At 56.6% G+C, this 16846-nt stretch overlaps 1 protein-coding gene across 1 annotated transcript in view; it reads right to left on the bottom strand.

Annotated features, from left to right (window-relative positions):
* Positions 1 to 13842, bottom strand: part of LOC132813581 (uncharacterized) — a 17561-nt gene extending 3719 nt beyond the window's left edge. The window contains exons 1-10 of the mRNA XM_060823203.1: positions 13794 to 13842; positions 12891 to 13151; positions 11303 to 11407; positions 10476 to 10521; positions 5958 to 6028; positions 4263 to 4382; positions 3631 to 3684; positions 2190 to 2234; positions 1474 to 1560; positions 410 to 493 (exon numbers count right to left, since the gene is read on the bottom strand). Coding sequence (XP_060679186.1) covers positions 410 to 493; positions 1474 to 1560; positions 2190 to 2234; positions 3631 to 3684; positions 4263 to 4382; positions 5958 to 6028; positions 10476 to 10521; positions 11303 to 11407; positions 12891 to 12936 — 658 coding nt within the window. The 5' untranslated portion in view covers positions 12937 to 13151; positions 13794 to 13842. The remainder of the gene's footprint in view (positions 1 to 409; positions 494 to 1473; positions 1561 to 2189; positions 2235 to 3630; positions 3685 to 4262; positions 4383 to 5957; positions 6029 to 10475; positions 10522 to 11302; positions 11408 to 12890; positions 13152 to 13793) is intronic.
* Positions 13843 to 16846: the final 3004 nt, after the last annotated feature.

Here is a 16846-nt window from a genome sequence, read left to right as displayed (position 1 = left end):
TGACCCTCCCACAGTGCGGGGCTCCCTCGGCGCTGACCCTCCCACGGCGCGGGGCTCCCTCGGCGCTGACCCTCCCACGGCGCGGGGCTCCCTCGGCGCTGACCCTCCCACAGTGCGGGGCTCCCTCGGCGCTGACCCTCCCACAGTGCGGGGCTCCCTCGGCGCTGACCCTCCCACGGCGCGGGGCTCCCTCGGCGCTGACCCTCCCTCAGCGCGGGGCTCCCTCGGCGCTGACCCTCCCTCAGCGCGGGGCTCCCTCGGCGCTGACCCTCCCACAGCGCGGGGCTCCCTCGGCGCTGACCCTCCCACAGTGCAGGGCTCCCTCGGCGCTGACCCTCCCCGTGGAGGTTAATAAGAGAGTGTCGATCCTCTGTGAGAATCCAGACTGGGGAAATGTTGACCCTCCTACCTTCCTCACTGCTGCTGCTATCTCCTGAGGTTTCCTCGAACTGGTGCGGGATTCCCTCTGTATCCCAGGAGCTGACCCTCAGACCTGTCTCGACACCAATAAAGACCAAACTGAGCAAGAAACACGGGCTGTGTCTGTCTGTCTGTGTGTGTGTGTCTGTGTGTGTGTGTCTGTGTGTGTGTGTCTGTGTGTGTGTGTCTGTGTGTGTGTGTCTGTGTGTGTGTGTCTGTGTGTGTGTGTCTGTGTGTGTGTGTCTGAGAGAGATGTCTCGTTTCTCATCCCCCTCCGTCGTTTGTAGGGAGACTTCTGTTTTAGCCTCCACCTTCGGCCGGCCCCCATCCCCGCCTGTTCTCGTAGTCCCGCGGAAAGCTTGCAGCCGGTGCACAGCAAGATCCCGCACTCACATTATAACCACCAAGGGGGAGAGGTCTGATCTGTTGAGGGGGAGGTACTGAGAGACACGGGGAGAGGGCGGGAGACTGGGAGATGGATAGATTGTTGGGGGGAGACACTGAGGGACACGGGGAGAGTGCGGGAGACTGGGAGATGGATAGATTGCTGGGGGGAGACACTGAGGGACATGGGGAGAGTGCGGGAGACTGGGAGATGGATAGATTGTTGGAGACACTGAGGGACACGGGGAGAGTGCGGGACACTGGGAGATGGATAGATTGTTTGGGGCGGGACACGGGGAGAGTGGGAGATGGTTAGATTGTTTGGGGTGAGACACTGAGGGACGCAGGGAGAGTGCAGGAGATGGATAGATGTTTGGGGGGTGGACACGGGGAGAGTACGGGAGCCTGCGAGATGCTTTGATGTTTGGGAGGACACGGAGATTGCAGGAGACTGAGAGATGTTTGGGGGGAGATCCTGGGCTGGGTGGTCAATCAAATTCCTCCCAAGCTATGGAAGAATTGAGAGACAAGTTGTTGTCATCTCGGTCTTCCACCTTCGGTCAGGGTACTCCGTGAGAGATGAACACTGTGCCCCGAACCAGCGGGAGGAATCTTACAGTGAGACCCGAGCAGGGAGCTGACCTGGGACCCAGCCCCTCGCTTTCCTACCTCCGTCAGTAGATGCCTGATCCATCTTCGAGGCCTTGTTTGGGATTGCGTACACACTCGGTCCATTCAGCCTCTCAGAGTGCTGCCCTGCTGGACAGGAACAGCTCATGAGCAACCTCCAGGATTCCCAATCTCACACCGAACTTGGGGTCTCACACACATCCCTCTGCGCTGACCCTCCCACAGCGCGGGGCTCCCTCGGCGCTGACCCTCCCTCAGCGCGGGGCTCCCTCGGCACTGACCCTCCCACAGCGCAGGGCTCCCTCGGCGCTGACCCTCCCGCAGCGTGGGGCTCCCTTGGCGCTGCTATCTGGAAAAATGGGATTTGGGCGCGGGTGCAGGTGCGGCTGTGTTTGTCAAGGGCACGTGTCACTCTCCCTCTCTATCGCTTGCTCCCGCTCCCCCTGCACCGAGAGGGAATAAAACCTGACAGCCCCATGGACTGGAGATGTGTAAGACACGGCGGGGGGCAGGAGGGGGTGGTCTCCTCACCAGGGGAACCCTCTCCGTGTGTATGACTCCTGCCCCTTCACTGTCTCGGTCCAGGTCATCTGCAGGACAATGTGCTGTGGACGTCACTACTTTAGCTCTGCGTTCGGGGTGGATAGGCCAGACCCTCGCTCCCCCCGCCCCCCCCCACTCATGGAGGGTGGGGTTAAGTGTGAGACGTTGCACACCCCCTGCCCATTACCCGTGCAGCTCCAGTGAACGCTCACCTTCTGTATTGATGCTGCCATCCTCACCAGCCGGGTCAAGGTAATCTAGAGCAGTTCAGGGGGTGGGTGGGGGGGAGGGGGGAGGGGAGAGAGAGAGAGAATCAATCCAGGCACCAGCTTAGAGTGGGGGGGGAGGGGGGGGGGGAGTGTGTCAGTATTTACAGGGAATCCCCGGGGGGGGGGAGAGGGGAGTGTGTCAGTATTTACAGGGAATCCCCGGGGGGGGGGGGGGATGGGGGTAGTGTGTCAGTATTTACAGGGAATCCCCGGGGGGGGGGGGGGTGTCAGTATTTACAAGGAATCCCCGGGGGGGGGGGAGAGGGGAGTGTGTCAGTATTTACAGGGAATCCCCGGGGGGGGAGTGTGTCAGTATTTACAGGGAATCCCGGGGGGGGAGAGGGGAGTGTGTCAGTATTTACAGGGAATCCCCGGGGGGGGGATGGGGGTAGTGTGTCAGTATTTACAGGGAATCCCTGGGGGGGGGGAGGGGGGGAGTGTGTCAGTATTTACAGGGAATCCCCGGGGGGGGGGAGGGGGGAGTGTGTCAGTATTTACAGGGAATCCCTGGGGGGAGTGTGTCAGTATTTACAGGGAATCCCCGGGGGGGGGGAGTGTGTCAGTATTTACAGGGAATCCCTGGGGGGAGTGTGTCAGTATTTACAGGGAATCCCCGGGGGGGGGGGGAGGGGAGTGTGTCAGTATTTACAGGGAATCCCGGGGGGGGGGGGAGTGTGTCAGTATTTACAGGGAATCCCCGGGGGGGGGGAGTGTGTCAGTATTTACAGGGAATCCCCGGGGGGGGGAGGGAGGGGAGTGTGTCAGTATTTACAGGGAATCCCCGGGGGGGTGAGAGGGGAGTGTGTCAGTATTTACAGGGAATCCCGGGGGGGGGGGGATGGGGGTAGTGTGTCAGTATTTACAGGGAATCCCCGGGAGGGGGAGGGGGGAGTGTGTCAGTATTTACAGGGAATCCCCGGGGGGGGGAGAGGGGAGTGTGTCAGTATTTACAGGGAATCCCCGGGGGGGGAGTGTGTCAGTATTTACAGGGAATCCCGGGGGGGGAGAGGGGGGAGTGTGTCAGTATTTACAGGGAATCCCCGGGGGGGGGATGGGGGTAGTGTGTCAGTATTTACAGGGAATCCCGGGGGGGGGAGGGGGGAGTGTGTCAGTATTTACAGGGAATCCCCGGGGGGGGGGGGGAGGGGGGAGTGTGTCAGTATTTACAGGGAATCCCCGGGGGGAGTGTGTCAGTATTTACAGGGAATCCCCGGGGGGGGGAGGGGGAGTGTGTCAGTATTTACAGGGAATCCCCGGGGGGGGGGGGGAGGGGGGGGTGTGTCAGTATTTACAGGGAATCCCCGGGGAGGGGGGAGTGTGTCAGTATTTACAGGGAATCCCCGGGGGGGGGAGGGGGGGTGTATGGGAATCACAAAATCCTCACCGTCGTCATCATCTTCGTCGCCATCTTCACAGAGATTTTCGTAAGACTGTGCAGCTGTAAGAGAGAGAGAGATTTCAGATTCACTCTAGACTCTGTCCAATCCCAAATCCCAAGGGGGGGAGAATCTAACCATCGCCCCCCCCCCTTGACGTTCAATGGTGTTACCGTCACTGAATCCCCTCCCCCCCACTATCAACATCCTGGGGGTTCCCATTGAGAGAGAATCCAACCATCGCCCCCTTGACGTTCAATGGCGTTACCGTCACTGAATCCCCCTCCCCCTCACTAACAACATCCTGGGGGTTCCCATTGAGCAGAAACTGACCCGGACCCCAGCCCCATCTCAATCCTGTGGCTCCAGGAGCAGGGCTGGGAACCCTGCAGCGAGTAACTCCCCTCCTGACCTCCTTCCAACCCTCGAAGCCCCGTCCCACCATCACCTCAGGGGAGGGTGAGGGGATACCACCCACTCACCCCGAACTGAGTCAGGGGTCCGTTCCGACAACACTGGAGAAGCTCGACACCGTCCGGGAGAGAGCAGCCCCCCACCCCACCTCTCCCACCTTCTCTCTCCCTCCCTCTCCCTCCCTGGCCCTCTCTCTCTCTCTCTCTCTCTGGGAGATTATCCTCACCATCAGTCTCTGGGTTGAGATGCTCACTGAGAGAGCGCCGATCCCCTGGACTGATGTTTTCACGTGATCCCAAATTCTCATAGTTCGTTGAACAGGAAGCATCCCTGACCACTGTCCGACCTGAGAGAGAATCCAATGTTTACAATGAGTGACCACAGAGAGAGAGAGGGAGAGAGAGAGAGACAGGGAGAGAGAGAGAGAGAGAGACAGAGAGAGAGAGAGACAGAGAGAGAAAGAGACTGGGAGAGAGAGACAGAGAAATACAGAGAAAGACAGAGAGATACAGAGAGAAACAGAGACAGAGAGAGAGAGACACACAGAGACAGAGAGACAGGGAGAAAGAGACACCGAGAGAGACAGAGAGAGAGAGAGAGAGAGAGCTCACCCTCAGGGACAGAGAGAGACAGAGACAGAGAGAGAGAGAGAGAGACACCCTCCCACAGCGCGGGGCTCCCTCGGCGCTGACCCTCCCACAGCGCGGAGCTCCCTCGGCGCTGACCCCTCCCACAGCGCGGGGCTCCCTCGGCGCTGACCCTCCCACAGTGCGGGGCTCCCTCGGCGCTGACCCTCCCACAGTGCGGGACTCCCTCGGCGCTGACCCTCCCACAGTGCGGGGCTCCCTCGGCGCTGACCCTCCCACAGTGCGGGGCTCCCTCACTATTGAGGGAGGGGTGGGTGGAGAGTGTAGACAATAGACAATAGGTGCAGGAGTAGGCCATTCTGCCCTTCGAGCCTGTACCACCATTCACTATGATCATGGCTGACCATCCTTAGTCAGTCTCCTGTTCCTGCCTTATCTCCATAACCCTTGATCCCACTATCCTCGAGAGCTCTATCCAACTCTTTCTTCAATGAATCCAGAGACTGGGCCTCCACTGCCCTCTGGGACAGAGCATCCCACACAGCCCCCACTCTCTGGGTGAAGAAGTCTCTCCCCATCTCTGTCCTAAATGGTTTACCCCGTATTTTTAAGCTGTGTCCTCTGGTTCGGCACTCACCCATCAGCGGTTTCCTGCCGCCAGAGTGTCCAATCCTTTCATCATCCCAATCAGATCCCCTCTCGGTCTTCTAAACTCAAGAGTATACAAGCCCAGTCGCTCCAGTCTTTCAGCGTAAGGCAATCCCGCCATTCCAGGAATTGACCTCGTGAACCTACGCTGCACTCCCTCAATAGCCAGAATGTCTTTCCTCAAATTTGGAGACCAGAACTGCACACAGTACTCCAGGTGCGGTCTCACCAGGGCCCTGTACAGCTGCAGAAGAACCTCTTTGCTTCTATACTCCATCCCTCTTGTTATGAAGACCAGCATGCTATTAGCCTTCTTCACTACCTGCTGTACCTGCATGCTTACCTTCATTGACTGGTGTACAAGAACACCCAGATCTCTTTGTACTGCCCCTTGACCTGAGTTGATTCCATTGAGGTAGTAATCTGCCTTCCTGTTCTTGCCACCAAAGTGGATAACCACACATTTATCCACATTAAACTGCATCTGCCATGCATCTGCCCACTCACCTAACCTGTCCAGGTCACCCTGTAATCTCCTAACATCCTCCTCAACATTTCACCCTGCCACCCAGCTTAGTATCATCAGCAAATTTGCTAATGTTATTGCTAATACCATCTGCTATATCATTAACATATAGAATTATATGTGTGGGTGAGGCAGGAATTAAAATAAGCTGATAACTTACTGAGTTCAGTCCCTGAGTCCTTCTCTTCACTGAAAGGCACGTCCATTTCCGGTCTGGGCCTGAATAAACTGCTATAGGAATGAAAATCAGAGACTAGTTTCAGTGAGGGAGGAGGACAGAGTCCCTCACAGAAATAGGGAGAGAGGGAGAGAGAATGAGAAAGAGAGAGAGAGAGAGAGGTGGACACAGAGGGAGAGAGAGGGAGGTGGACAGAGAGGGAGAGAGAGGGAGGTGGACAGAGAGAGAGAGAGAGAGAGAGAGGTGGACACAGAGGGAGAGAGAGGGAGGTGGACACAGAGAGAGAGAGAGGTGGTCACAGAGAGAGAGAGGGAGAGAGAGAGAGGGAGGGGTGGACAGAGAGAGAGAGAGGTGGACAGAGAGAGAGAGGTGGACACAGAGAGAGAGAGAGAGAGTGAGGTGGAGAGAGAGAGAGGGGGGTGGACAGAGAGAGAGAGAGAGCAGTTGACACACAGAGAGAGAGAGAGGTGGACAGAGAGAGAGAGAGAGAGGTGGACAAAGAGAGAGAGAGCGGTTGACACACGGAGAGAGAGAGAGAGCGGTTGACACTGAGAGAGAAAGAGAGAGGTGGACAGAGAGAGAGAGAGCGGTTGACACAGAGAGAGAGAGAGATGGACAGAGAGAGAGAGAGAGAGCGGTTGACACTGAGAGAGAAAGAGAGAGGTGGACAGAGAGAGAGAGAGAGAGAGCGGTGGACACAGAGAGAGAGGTGGACACAGAGAGAGAGAGAGAGAGAGAGAGGTGGACAGAGAGAGAGAGAGGTTGATACAGAGAGAGAGAGGTGGACAGAGAGAGAGGGAGAGGGGTTGATACAGAGAGAGAGAGCGAGGTGGACAGAGAGAGAGAGAGGTTGACACAGAGAGAGAGAGAGAGCGGTGAACACAGAGGGAGAGAGAGAGAGAGGTGGACAGAGAGAGAGGTGGACAGAGAGAGAGAGAGCGCGGTGCACACAGAGAGAGAGAGAGCAGGAGAGAGAGGTGGACACACAGAGAGAGAGAGAAAGTGAGGTGGACAGAGAGAGAGGGAGAGAGAGAGGTGGACACAGAGAGAGAGAGAGAGTGAGGTGGACAGAGAGAGGGAGAGAGAGAGGTGGACACAGAGAGAGAGAGAGGTGGACAGAGAGAGAGAGAGAGAGGTGGACAGAGAGAGAGAGAAAATGAGATTTAGCGAGACAGAGAGAGAGAGGGAGACTGAGACAGACACAGTATAAGATCCCTTATATAGTTAGAGGAACAGCACCGAGTGTGACTGGGAGAGAGATGGATTCCGAGTGTACATGACAGATCCCAATGAGGATGGCCTCTCAGTCAGACAGGTTGGGTCTGAGGATCGATGGAGGAGAGAGTGAGAGGGAGAATTGGTGAGAGAGAGATAGAGGGTGAGAGAGAGAGAGAGAGATGTGGAAAGAAAGAGATTGGGGGGAGAGATGGAGTGAGAATGAAGAGAGAGAAAGCAAATCAGCCAGTGAGTTTCAGAGCGATAGAGTGAGTGATTCAGAGAGAGACAGAGACAGATTCATGGTGTCATAGAGATGTACAGCACGGAAACAGACCCTTCAGCCCAACCTGTCCATGCTGACCCAGATATCCCAACCCAATCTAGTCCCACCTGCCAGCACCCGGCCCCTATCCCCCCAAACCCTTCCTATTCATATACCCATCCAAATACCCCTTTAATGTTGTCATTGTACCAGCCTCCACCACATCCTCTGGCAGCTCATTCCACACACGTACCACCCCCTGGGGGAAAAAGTTGCCCCTTAGGTCTCTTTTATATTTTTCCCCTCTCCCCCTAAACCTATGTCCCTCTAGTTCTGGGCTCCCCCACCCCAGGGGAAAAAAGACCTTGTCTATTTACCCTGTCCATGTCCCCCTCGTGATTTTATAAACCTCTATAAGGTCACCCCTCAGCCTCCGACACTCCAGGGAAAACAGCCCCAGCCTGTTCAGCCTCTCCCTGTAGCTCAGACCCTCCCAACATCCTTGTCAATCTTTTCTGAACCCTTTCACAACATCTTTCCGATAGGAAGGAGACCAGAATTGCACACAATATTCCAACAGTGGCCTAACCAATGTCCTATACAGCTGCAACATGACCCTCCCAGCTCCTGTATCAATACTCTGACCAATAAAGGAAAGCATACCAAACGCTGCCTTCACTATCCTATCTACCTGCGACTCCACTTTCAAGGAGCTATGAACCTGCACTCCAAGGTCTCTGTGTTCAGCAACACTCCCCAGGACCTTACCATTAAGTGGATAAGTCCTGCTAAGATTTGCTTTCCCAAAGTGCAGCCCCTCGCATTGATCTGAATTAAACTCCATCTGCCACTTCTCGGCCATTGGCCCATCTGGTCCCGATCCTGTTGTAATCTGAGGGAACCCTCTTCGCTGTCAGACACAAAGAGATAGAGAGTGTTTTCAGAGTCAGAGGGAGAGACAGAAACAGAGAGAGTGCAACTGAGAGAGCGAGAGAGAGAGACCTCATAGTCCCACAACCCTACACCGCCCGTTTCTACCTCCTCCCCAAAACCCACAAACCCGACTACCCCACCGAACTCATCTCCGCGTACCTCGACACCGTCCTGTCCCCCTTAGTCCAAGAACTCCCCACCTACGCTCGGGACACCACCCACGCCCTCCACCTCCTCCATGATTTTCGCTTCCCTGGTCCCCAACGCCTTATCTTCACCAGGGACATCCAGTCCCTGTACACCTCCATCCCCATCACGAAGGACTCAAAGCCCTCCGTTTCTTCCTTTCCCGCTAGTACCCTTCCACTGACCCCCTCCTTCGACTGACTGAGCTGGTCCTCACCCTGAACAACGTCTCTTTCCAATCCTCCACTTCCTCCAAACTAAAGGAGTTGCCATGGGCACCCGCATGGGCCCCAGCTATGCCTGTCTCTTCGTAGGATACGGGGAACAGTCCATCTTCCGCAGCTACACTGGCACCACCCCCCACCTTTTCCTCAAATAAAAAGCCTTATGCCCAAAACGTCGATTCCCCTGCTCCTCGGATGCTGCCTGACCTGCTGCGCTTTTCCAGCAACACATTTTCAGCTCTGAGAGAGAGAGAGAGAGAGAGAGACAGAGACAGAGAAATGAGGAGATCGAGGGAGAGACAGAGGGAGACAGAAACAGAGAGAGAGAGCGAGAGAGATAGAGAGAGCGAGAGAGACAGGGAAAGGGAAAGAGTGAGGGAGAGAGGGAGAGACAGAGAGAGTGAATGTGAGAGAGAAGGAGAGATAGAGAGAGAGAAATGAGGAGATCGAGGGAGAGACTGAGGGAGACAGAAACAGAGAGAGAGAGCGAGAGAGATAGAGAGAGAGAGAGAGACAGGGAAAGGGAAAGAGTGAAGGAGAGAGGGAGAGACAGAGAGAGTGAATGTGTGAGAGAGACAGATGGAGAGAGTGAATGTGAGAGAGAGGGACAGACGGAGAGAGTGAATGTGTGAGAGAGAGAGACAGACGGAGAGAGTGAATGTGTGAGAGAGAGAGACAGACGGAGAGAGTGAATGTGTGAGAGAGACAGACAGACAGAAGGAGAGAGTGAATGTGTGAGAGAGGGACAGATGGAGAGAGTGAATGTGAGAGAGAGGGACAGACGGAGAGAGTGAATGTGAGAGAGAGGGAGAGACGGAGAGAGTGAATGTGAGAGAGAGGGAGAGATGGAGAGAGTGAATGTGTGAGAGAGACAGACAGACAGATGGAGAGAGTGAATGTGAGAGAGAGAGACAGACGGAGAGAGTGAATGTGAGAGAGAGGGACAGACGGAGAGAGTGAATGTGTGAGAGAGAGAGACAGACGGAGAGAGTGAATGTGTGAGAGAGACAGACAGACAGAAGGAGAGAGTGAATGTGAGAGAGAGGGACAGACGGAGAGAGTGAATGTGTGAGAGAGAGACAGACGGAGAGAGTGAATGTGAGAGAGAGACAGACAGACAGATGGAGAGAGTGAATGTGAGAGAGAGAGACAGACGGAGAGAGTGAATGTGTGAGAGAGAGACAGACAGACAGATGGAGAGAGTGAATGTGAGAGAGAGAGACAGACGGAGAGAGTGAATGTGAGAGAGAGGGACAGACGGAGAGAGTGAATGTGAGAGAGAGGGAGAGATGGAGAGAGGGAATGTGAGAGAGAGACAGACAGACAGATGGAGAGAGTGAATGTGAGAGAGAGAGACAGACGGAGAGAGTGAATGTGAGAGAGAGGGACAGACGGAGAGAGTGAATGTGTGAGAGAGGGAGAGACGGAGAGAGTGAATGTGAGAGAGAGGGAGAGACGGAGAGAGTGAATGTGAGAGAGAGGGAGAGACGGAGAGAGGGAATGTGTGAGAGGGAGGGAGGGAGAGAGTGAATGAGAGAGGGAGAGACGGAGAGAGTGAATGAGAGAGGGAGAGGGACAGACGGAGAGAGTGAATGAGAGAGGGAGAGAGGGAGAGAGGGAATGTGTGGGGGTGGTCTGGCCGTTGCCGGTGACGTTGAGGCTGGCTCCGGGAATTACCCCATGATCCTGGAAATCCTCTCTGTGTGAGTCCTGTGTTTCTGTTCTGAAACAGACAGAGAGGGAGCTCGGGGTGAACACATCGACCCTGACAGTTACCCCCCCACCCCCCCACCCCCACCACCAGCACCCGGACCCCCTCAGTCCCGAGGGACCCCCTCAGTCCCCTCAGAGCGGGCTCGGTGCCGGGACATCGCTGAGATGGCCCCAACCCCCTCAGGAAATAACGAGGCAGCACGGAGAGGTCAGGGGTCAACCGCAGCAAGTCACATGCTCAACCTGACATGGACCCAGGTCCGAATGTCCACCTCAGCTCCTCCCCTACACTCTCCCCGTGTCCCTCAGTGTCTCCCCCCAACAATCTATCCATCTCCCAGTCTCCCACACTCTCCCCGTGTCCCTCAGTGTCTCCCCCCAACAATCTATCCATCTCCCAGTCTCCCACACTCTCCCCGTGTCCCTCAGTGTCTCCCCCCAACAATCTATCCATCTCCCAGTCTCCCGCACTCTCCCCGCGTCCCTCAGTGTCTCCCCCAACAATCTATCCATCTCCCAGCCTCCCGCACTCTCCCCGTGTCCCTCAGTGTCTCCCCCCAACAATCTATCCGTCTCCCAGTCTCCCGCACTCTCCCCGTGTCTCTCAGTGTCTCCCCCCAACAATCTATCCATCTCCCAGTCTCCCGCACTCTCCCCGTGTCCCCTCAGTGTCTCCCAGTCTCCTCTGTGGAAGGATGGGGCCTGGATGACGCTCTCATATTCCGGTGTCCTTGAGGGAGGTATTCTGTCCCGTGGCACAGGAGGATCCCAGGAAGGGAGACGCACTTAACTGCGATGAAAAGAGACCATCAGGCCGACGATGAGGATGTACAGAGTGAGACAGAGGAACACTGTGACCAGAATGATCCATATTCCGGACACTGAGTGCAGGATACCTGCGGACAGAGACACACGGGGGGAGAGAGAGAGAGAGAGACAGGGTCAGCACTGGGTGGGCCCCAGGGATTCAGGGAGATAGGCGCTGGGAGACCGACTCACTGGGTCAGGGGCTGGAGGGGAGTTACAGAGATAGGGAGGGGGTGTAGGGGGTTACAGAGATAGGGAGGGGGTGTAGGGGGTTACAGGGATAGGGAGGGGGTGTAGGGGGTTACAGAGATAGGGAGGGGGTGTAGGGGGTTACAGAGATAGGGAGGGGTTGTAGGGGGGTTACAGGGATAGGGAGGGGGGGTGTAGGGGGTTACAGAGATAGGGAGGTGGTGTAGGGGGTTACAGAGATAGGGAGGGGGTGTAGGGGGTTACAGAGATAGGGAGGGGGTGTAGGGGGTTACAGTGATAGGGAGGGGGGTGTAGGGGGTTACAGAGATAGGGAGGGGGTGTAGGGGGTTACAGAGATAGGGGGGGGGTGTAGGGGGATACAGAGATAGGGAGGGGGTGTAGGGGGTGAATAGAGGGGGTGAGGGGTGAGGGTGAGGGTGACGGAGGGGTGAGAGGTGAGGGGGTGAGGAGGGGGTGTGGAGGGGGTGAGGGTGACGGAGGGGGTGAGAGGGTGAGGAGGGTGTGAGGGTGACGGAGGGGTGGGGGGTGAGGGGGGTGATGAGGGGTGAGGGGGTGAGGAGGGGGTGAGGAGGGGGTGAGGAGGGGTGAGGGGGTGAGGGGTTAGGGGAGAAGGGGGTGAGGGTGACGGAGGGGTGGGGGGTGAGGAGGGGGTGAGGTGGTGAGGAGGGGTGAGGGAGTGAGGAGGGGTGTGAGGGGGTGAGGAGGGGGTGAGGAGGGGGGGTGACAGGGTGAGGAGGGGGTGAGGGGTGAGAGGGAGGGGGTGAGGGGGGGGAGGGGGTGAGGAGGGGGTGAGGAGGGGGTGAGGGGATGAGGAGAGGGTGAGGAGGGGGAGAGGAGGGGTTAGGGTGACGGAGGGGGTGAGGGGTTGAGGGGGTGAGGGTGACGGAGGTGTGAGGGGGTGAGGGGGTGAGGAGGGGGTGGGGGGAGAGGAGGGGGTGAGGAGGGGGTGAGGGGGAGAGGAGGGTGTGAGGGGCTGAGGAGGGGGTGAGGGGCTGAGAAGGGGGTTTGGGGCTGAGAAGGGGGTGAGGGGGTGACGGGGGGTGAGGGGGTGAGGGGGTGAGGAGGGGTGAGGGGGTGAGGAGGGGGTGAGGAGGTGAGGGTGACGGAAGGGTGAGGGGTGAGGGGTGAGGAGGGGGCGAGGGGGTGAGGGGGGGTGACGGGGGGGGGTGAGGGGGTGATGGGGGGTGAGGGGGGTGACGGGGGGTGAGGGGGGGTGACGGGGGGTGAGGGGTGAGGAGGGGGCGAGGGGGTGAGGGGGGTGACGGGGGTGAGGGGGTGAGGGGTGAGGAGGGGGTGAGGGGGTGAGGGGGTGTGGGGGGTGACGGGGGGGTGAGGGGCTGAGGGGGCCCTCCATCTCCTTACCTGGCCTGACCACCTGCAGCTTCACCTTGTAGACGGTCCTGCCCATCCTGCAGATGTAGGTGCCGGCGTGGCTCTCTGTCACCCTGCTGATCACCAGGGTGGCACCCCTCTGCAGGGAGACCCCATAGCCCTGGTGGAGAGTGCCATTCGTCAGGGGCTGGGTGCCCTGCTGCTGTCCCCTGTACAGGGCATAGCCCGGCCCGCTGCAGGGAGTGACAAAGAGATCTTGGATACACCAGTGAGGGTCCAGGGTGTTATTCCCTGGGAGGGGGGAGAGAGACAGAGAGAGTCAGACCGAGGGTGGGGTGGGGGGAGCTGGGGTGCCCGTGTATCTGCTGCCCCTTGTCCTCTGGCCGGACATCTCCGCGGGTTTCTGAAGGAGCTGCCTGAGGATCTTTGGTGATTCCATTTGGTAACGCCATTGAACGTCAAGGGGGGGGGGCGATGGTTAGATTCTCTCTCAATGGGAGCCCCCAGGATGTTGATAGTGGGGGGGAGGGGGGATTCAGTGACGGTAACACCATTGAACATCAAGGGGGTGATGGTTAGATTTGCTGTTGTTGAGGATGGTCTTTATCGAGCATTTATGTAGCCCCTGGTTAGCCCAGGCCTGGATATTGTCCAGACCTTGCTGTAGACTTTGTGTGTGTGAGTATGTGAGTGTGTGTGTGTGAGAGTGTGTGTGTGAGTGTAGGTGAGTGTGTGTGTGAGTGTGTGTGAGCGTAGGTGAGTGTGTGTGTGTGAGTGTGAGTGTGTGTGAGTGTGTGTGAGCGTAGGTGAGTGTGTGTGTGTGTGTGAGTGTGTGTGTGAGCGTAGGTGAGTGTGTGTGAGTGTGAGTGGGTGTGTGTGTGTGTGTGAGTGTGAGTAGGTGTGAGTGTGAGTAGGTGTGAGTGAGTGTGTTACCGTGCTGAGAGACAGTGGGGAGGTGCTGTAACTCCAGGTCCGTTACGTTGTGTGTGTGTGTGTGTGAGTGAGTGTGAGTAGGTGTGAGTGTGAGTGGGTGTGAGTGTGATTGGGTGTGAGTGTGAGTGTGTTACCGTGCTGAGAGACAGTGGGGAGGTGCTGTAACTCCAGGTCCGTTACGTTGTGTGTGTGTGTGTGTGTGAGTGAGTGTGAGTAGGTGTGAGTGTGAGTGGGTGTGAGTGTGATTGGGTGTGAGTGTGAGTGTGTTACCGTGCTGAGAGACAGTGGGGAGGTGCTGTAACTCCAGGTCCGTTACGTGTGTGTGTGTGTGTTTGTGTGTGTGTGTGTTTGTGTGTGAGTGTGAGTGTGAGTGGGTGTGAGTGTGAGTAGGTGTGAGTGTGAGTGTGTTACCGTGCTGAGAGACAGTGGGGAGGTGCTGTAACTCCAGGTCCGTTACGTTGTGTGTGTGTGTGTGTGTGTGTGTGTGTGTGTTTGTGTGTGAGTGTGAGTGTGAGTGGGTGTGAGTGTGAGTAGGTGTGAGTGTGAGTGTGTTACCGTGCTGAGAGACAGTGGGGAGGTGCTGTAACTCCAGGTCCGTTACGTTGTGTGTGTGTGTGTGTGTGTGTGTGTGTTTGTGTGTGAGTGTGAGTGGGTGTGAGTGTGAGTGGGTGTGAGTGTGAGTGTGTTACCGTGCTGAGAGACAGTGGGGAGGTGCTGTAACTCCAGGGCCGTTACGTTGTGTGTGTGTGTGTGTGTGTGTGTGTGTGTGTGTTTGTGTGTGAGTGTGAGTGTGAGTGGGTGTGAGTGTGAGTGTGTTACCGTGCTGAGAGACAGTGGGGAGGTGCTGTAACTCCAGGGCCGTTACGTTGTGTGTGTGTGTGTGTGTGTGTGTGAGTGTGAGTGGGTGTGAGTGTGAGTAGGTGTGAGTGTGAGTGTGTTACCGTGCTGAGAGACAGTGGGGAGGTGCTGTAACTCCAGGTCCGTTACGTTGTGTGTGTGTGTTTGTGTGTGTGTGTGTGTTTGTGTGTGAGTGTGAGTGTGAGTGGGTGTGAGTGTGAGTGGGTGTGAGTGTGAGTGTGTTACCGTGCTGAGAGACAGTGGGGAGGTGCTGTAACTCCAGGTCCGTTACGTTGTGTGTGTGTGTTTGTGTGTGTGTGTGTGTTTGTGTGTGAGTGTGAGTGTGAGTGGGTGTGAGTGTGAGTAGGTGTGAGTGTGAGTGTGTTACCGTGCTGAGAGACAGTGGGGAGGTGCTGTAACTCCAGGTCCGTTACGTTGTGTGTGTGTGTGGGTGTGTGTGTGTGTGTGTTTGTGTGTGAGTGTGAGTGTGAGTGGGTGTGAGTGTGAGTGGGTGTGAGTGTGAGTGTGTTACCGTGCTGAGAGACAGTGGGGAGGTGCTGTAACTCCAGGGCCGTTACGTTGTTTGTGTGTGTGTGTGTGTGTGTTTGTGTGTGAGTGTGAGTGTGAGTGGGTGTGTGTGAGTGTGAGTAGGTGTGAGTGTGAGTGTGTTACCGTGCTGAGAGACAGTGGGGAGGTGCTGTAACTCCAGGTCCGTTACGTTGTGTGTGTGTGTTTGTGTGTGTGTGTGTGTTTGTGTGTGAGTGTGAGTGTGAGTGGGTGTGAGTGTGAGTAGGTGTGAGTGTGAGTGTGTTACCGTGCTGAGAGACAGTGGGGAGGTGCTGTAACTCCAGGTCCGTTACGTTGTGTGTGTGTGTTTGTGTGTGTGTGTGTGTGTTTGTGTGTGTGTGTGAGTGTGAGTGGGTGTGAGTGTGAGTAGGTGTGAGTGTGAGTGTGTTACCGTGCTGAGAGACAGTGGGGAGGTGCTGTAACTCCAGGTCCGTTACGTTGTCTGTCGTCATCTCAAAGCCACTCGAACCTGGATAAACAAACCACACCAACAGGGCTTCGTCAGGTTAGCAGGTGACCCTGACCCTGACCCTGACCCTGACCCTAACCCTGACCCTGTCCCTGACCCTGACCCTGTCCCTAACCCTAACCCTATCGCAGATGCTGGAGATCAGAGCTGAAAATGTGTTGCTGGAAAAGCGCAGCAGGTCAGGCAGCATCCAAGGAAAAGGAGCCCTTCCTGATGACGGGTTCATGCCCGAAACGTTGATTCTCCTGTTCCTCGGATGCTGCCTGACCTGCTGCGCTTTTCCAGCAACACATTTTTAGCCCTACACCCCTAACCCTGACCCTACACCCCTAACCCTGACCCTACACCCCTAACCCTGACCCTATACCTCTAACCCTGACCCTATACCCCTAACCCTGACCTTATACCCCTAACCCTGACCCTATACCCCTAACCCTGACGCTATACCCCTAACCCTGACCCTATACCCCTAACCCTGACCTTACAGCCCTAACCCTGACCTTATACCCCTAACCCTGACCCTATATCCCGAACCCTGACCCTATATCCCACATCCTGACCCTATAGCCCTAACCCTGATCCTATACCCCTAACCCTGACCCTACACCCCTAACTCTGACCCTATACCCTGAACCCTGACCCTATACACCTAAACCTGACCCTACAACCCTAACCCTGACCCTACACCTCTAACCCTGACCCTATACCCCTAACCCTGACCCTACACACCTAACCCTGACCCTATATACCTAACCCTGACCCTATACATCTAACCCTGACCCTATATCCCTAACCCTGACCCTACACCCCTAACCCTGACCCTATACCCCTAACCCTGAGCCTACAACGCTAACCCTGACCCTACACCCCTAACCCTGACCCTACAACCCTAACCCTGGCCCTACACCCCTAACCCTGACCCTGACCCTATATACCTAACCCTGACCCTTCAACTCTAACCCTGACCCTATACCCCTAACCCTGACCCTATACCCCTAACCCTGACCCTACACACCGAACCCTGACCCTACACCCTAACCCTGAACCTACACCCTAACCCTGACCCTACACCCCTAACCCTGACCCTACACCTAACCCTGACCCTATAACCCTAACCCTGACCCTACAACCCTAACCCTGACCTTATAACCCTAAACCCTGTCACTGGGACGGGGGGGGA

The sequence above is a fragment of the Hemiscyllium ocellatum genome, unplaced genomic scaffold (genome assembly GCF_020745735.1).
Source record: "Hemiscyllium ocellatum isolate sHemOce1 unplaced genomic scaffold, sHemOce1.pat.X.cur. scaffold_3882_pat_ctg1, whole genome shotgun sequence".
In the NCBI taxonomy this organism is placed as follows: domain Eukaryota; kingdom Metazoa; phylum Chordata; class Chondrichthyes; order Orectolobiformes; family Hemiscylliidae; genus Hemiscyllium; species Hemiscyllium ocellatum.
This window is presented reverse-complemented; position numbering and strand designations above follow the sequence as displayed.